Source organism: Numenius arquata, chromosome 23 (assembly GCF_964106895.1).
Source record: "Numenius arquata chromosome 23, bNumArq3.hap1.1, whole genome shotgun sequence".
Taxonomy (NCBI): domain Eukaryota; kingdom Metazoa; phylum Chordata; class Aves; order Charadriiformes; family Scolopacidae; genus Numenius; species Numenius arquata.
Genome location: NC_133598.1, coordinates 1,488,428 through 1,491,704, shown reverse-complemented (window position 1 = coordinate 1,491,704; position 3,277 = coordinate 1,488,428). Strand labels below are relative to the sequence as shown.

General features: G+C 52.1%; 1 protein-coding gene across 1 annotated transcript; it reads left to right on the top strand.

The window, feature by feature from the left end:
* Nucleotides 1–2,156: 2,156 nt before the first annotated feature.
* On the top strand, nt 2,157–2,468 carry LOC141474876 (feather keratin Cos1-1/Cos1-3/Cos2-1-like). Its single transcript, XM_074162970.1, has one exon. The coding sequence runs from the start codon at nt 2,157–2,159 to the stop codon at nt 2,466–2,468; it is 312 nt and encodes a 103-aa protein (XP_074019071.1).
* Nucleotides 2,469–3,277: the final 809 nt, after the last annotated feature.

The window sequence follows — 3,277 nt, the reverse complement described above, 5'->3', positions numbered from 1 at the left end:
TGCCTACAGACACGAAGAAAGCAGAGGGAAAGATGAGAGAGGGGTCTCAGAGAGTAGGAAGAGGGGTTAGAGATGGTGGATACCTGGAGTCATGGGTCAAAAGATGGATGGGTGGATGGGTGGATGGTGGACGGATGAAGAGAGAGAGGAACACTGGCAGGGAGAGCAGGTGTTAGGGTGAAGGGCAGAGAGCTAAATTCAGGGCAATAATTGCTGAGTGCACAAAGGAAAGAGTGGGTGTTTTGAAAGGTAGTTGTACATGCAAGCAACCTCATATCAACAGAGTTGATGGAGACAATGCAAGATATACTGAGTGAGGACTCAGAGATGGGAAAGAGGGAACTGAAATGGCAGAAATGCAGGGAGGGGAGAGAGTCCATGAAGACCAAGTGCAGCTGTGGCTACCCACAGCTGATGCTCATCCTGCACACCCAGTACCACTGCAGCCAGCCCCACCAGCCCTGCACATCCCACCCTCTGCAGCCCACATCTCACTGTCCAATGCCAGACCAAGGTGTCTGCTCTGGCCCCAGCATCCCCTCTCTGCTGCTGTCACCCACTGCCACCAGATCCACCTTGGGACTGGGCCATGTGATACTGCCACGCTTCTCTGTCTCTTCTGAACAAGTAGTTGTAGAAAGCAAGAAGGTCTCCCCTGAGCCATTGCTTCTCCGAGGTGAGTAGGCTCGATTCACTCAGCCTCTCCTCACACATCATGTTAGCCAGCCCCCTAATCAAATTGGTGGCCTTTATTGGACTCACTTCAGTACGTCAATATCTTTCCTGGACTGGGGAGCCCCAGCCTGGAAGAAGTACTCTGGATGTGGTCACAAATGGGCCAGAGGGGCAGGATCGCTTTCCTGGACCTGTTAACAACATGGTGACTAACTCAGCTCAGGATACATCTGGCCTTCTTTCGTACAAGGGTATACTGTGGTGTCATGTTCAACTGTGTGTATTCTAAAACCCACAAAATTTTCAGTGGATCAGCTTCCTGGACAGCCAGCCCGTAGCCTGCATGACTGCATGGGCTGGTTCCTCCCCTAGACTCAAAACTTTGCCTTGTTCTTTTTGACCCTGGCAACCGTGGCAGGTCTACAGAATTATGGGGAAGGACAAGGCCCCAGGTGTGCCCAAAGAACTGTTTGTGTACTCACAGACTGCACAGAGTGGGGTCGAGTCAAAACAGCCCACAGTTTTGTCCTGAGGGCAGTATTAGGCATGATGGGGTCAAAACGAAACAGCACAATGCACACACCTGGGAAGGAAACAACAAGTTGGTGAGCTGAGGAGGGAGGGAAAGACAACTATAGGGTATGTTCTCATACACAGGAGCCCATGGGCATTCAGGTGAGGATGGCTGGAACTTCTTCCAGGAAACGGCACTTCAAACAGCCCCAAAAGAGTGACCCAGGCTGATGTCACTTGCCTGCTCTTGACTTGTCCAGCACTGTACTTCCCTTACTGCTTCATTCCTGCCCTAGAAATCCCGGGGCCTTTCATCCTAGTGCTCAGAAGAAGCCTTCATAGGGAAATGGGCATGGCACAAATCTGGAAATGAAAAGGCAACATGCAGGAAATGAAAGCACAGCCCATATCATTAGCTGCGATGGTTTGCATCCAAGATGAGCTTGTCAGAAAATTGTTACCTCTGCAAAGGGCACCTCTGGTCCTGCGGCAATGAAGGGCAGGTATAAAAGCCAGCGCAGGTCCCTGTTCTCTTGTCCTCTTCTCTTGCTGCCTTCTCCTTGGGAATCAGGTGAGCCTGAAACTCCTTCTCCTTCTCTTCCAAAGAGAGGTATCCACTCTATGGAACTCTCTGCTGATGTTGGCTTTGGCAAATGTTGGGTCTTGGAGCGCTTTTTCAGAATAGAGGGAAGCGGGGAGAAGGTCAGCTTAGAGAGATGACTGGGATGTGGCTGTGGTGCCTTTTGATTTATGCACAAGGAGAGAACTTCCTCGGGTCAGGCTGCTCTTTGTAGGGCTCTGGCCAGATGAGGCAGTGAAGACTGTGTGGCTCCTGGCACGGTCTCCAGCCTCCCACTCATTGGTGGCCTTGGCTTCCTTGTGACAGGGTAACGAGGCTGCTCCTCACCCACCCTTGTGTTCTGCTTCTTCTCTGCCCTCTCTCCCAGGTGCACTTCCAGCCCCAAGAGATGTCCTGCTATGACCAGTGCTCACCCTGCCTGCCCTGCCGGCCCTGTGGCCCGACCCCTCTGGCCAACAGCTGCAACGAGCCCTGTGTCAGGCAGTGCCAGAACTCCAATATTGTCATCCAGCCCTCTCCTGTTGTGGTGACCCTGCCCGGCCCCATCCTCAGCTCCTTCCCTCAGAACACCGTGGTGGGATCCTCCACCTCTGCTGCTGTTGGCAGCATCCTCAGCTGTGATGGAGTGCCCATCAACTCTGCCTGCTGTGACCTCTCTGGCATTTCCAGCCGCTACTGCGGCAGAAGGTGCCCTCCCTGATAAAGTTGCTGGGCATAGCTCTTGGCAAGTCTCCCTAAGAGCTCTGGATATGGTGCTGGACAAAGGATGAATCTTCACGCCATTGCTTTCACAGGAATCAACCATCTTTAGCTCCTCCTGAAAATGTTGGCAGGAAGGGGACAGCCTGGGCTGTTGGAAAACATGGCCCATGTCTCTCCTTCCATTTTTCCACCTACCTCCTTTCTCTCTTTTTGTTCATTTCTTCCCCTTTGTGGGCTGTTATACTTTCCAAAGTCAGCCTGCACTCTGCAGGAAAGGCAGATGGATGCCCTGCATGAAATTCACCATGGGCAAGTCTCTCACTTGCTCCTCCTGTTCCCTGCACTGAGGACTTCTGCTTGGAGTCACCTCAGTTTCCTCTTTTGACTCATTAAAGATTTCTGCATCCCAGCCTGGGTCTCCGAGTGATCTTTCCATCAGTGTATGGCCTCCCAAGCTGCCCAAGGTGAATGGCTTTGATCATGTCAGGGGATGTTCTGAGGGTGTAAATGGAGCCTTCACAACTCCTAGAAGAATGGGAAGTTGTGACACACTGCATAGGATCCTCTTTGGGGTACTCTCCTTTTGCAGTTCGCAAAACAACCCCAGCTACCCCAAAGCAAGTGGCAATCAAAAGTAGCATCAAAAATTAGCATTAAAAATAGCATCAAAAGAAGTGTGGCCAGCAGGTCAAGGACGGTGATTGTACCCCTCTGCTCCACTCTGGTGAGACCACACCTGGAGTTCTGCGTCCGGCTCTGGAGTCCTCAGCACAGGAAGGACACGGACCTGTTGGAACAGGTCCAGCA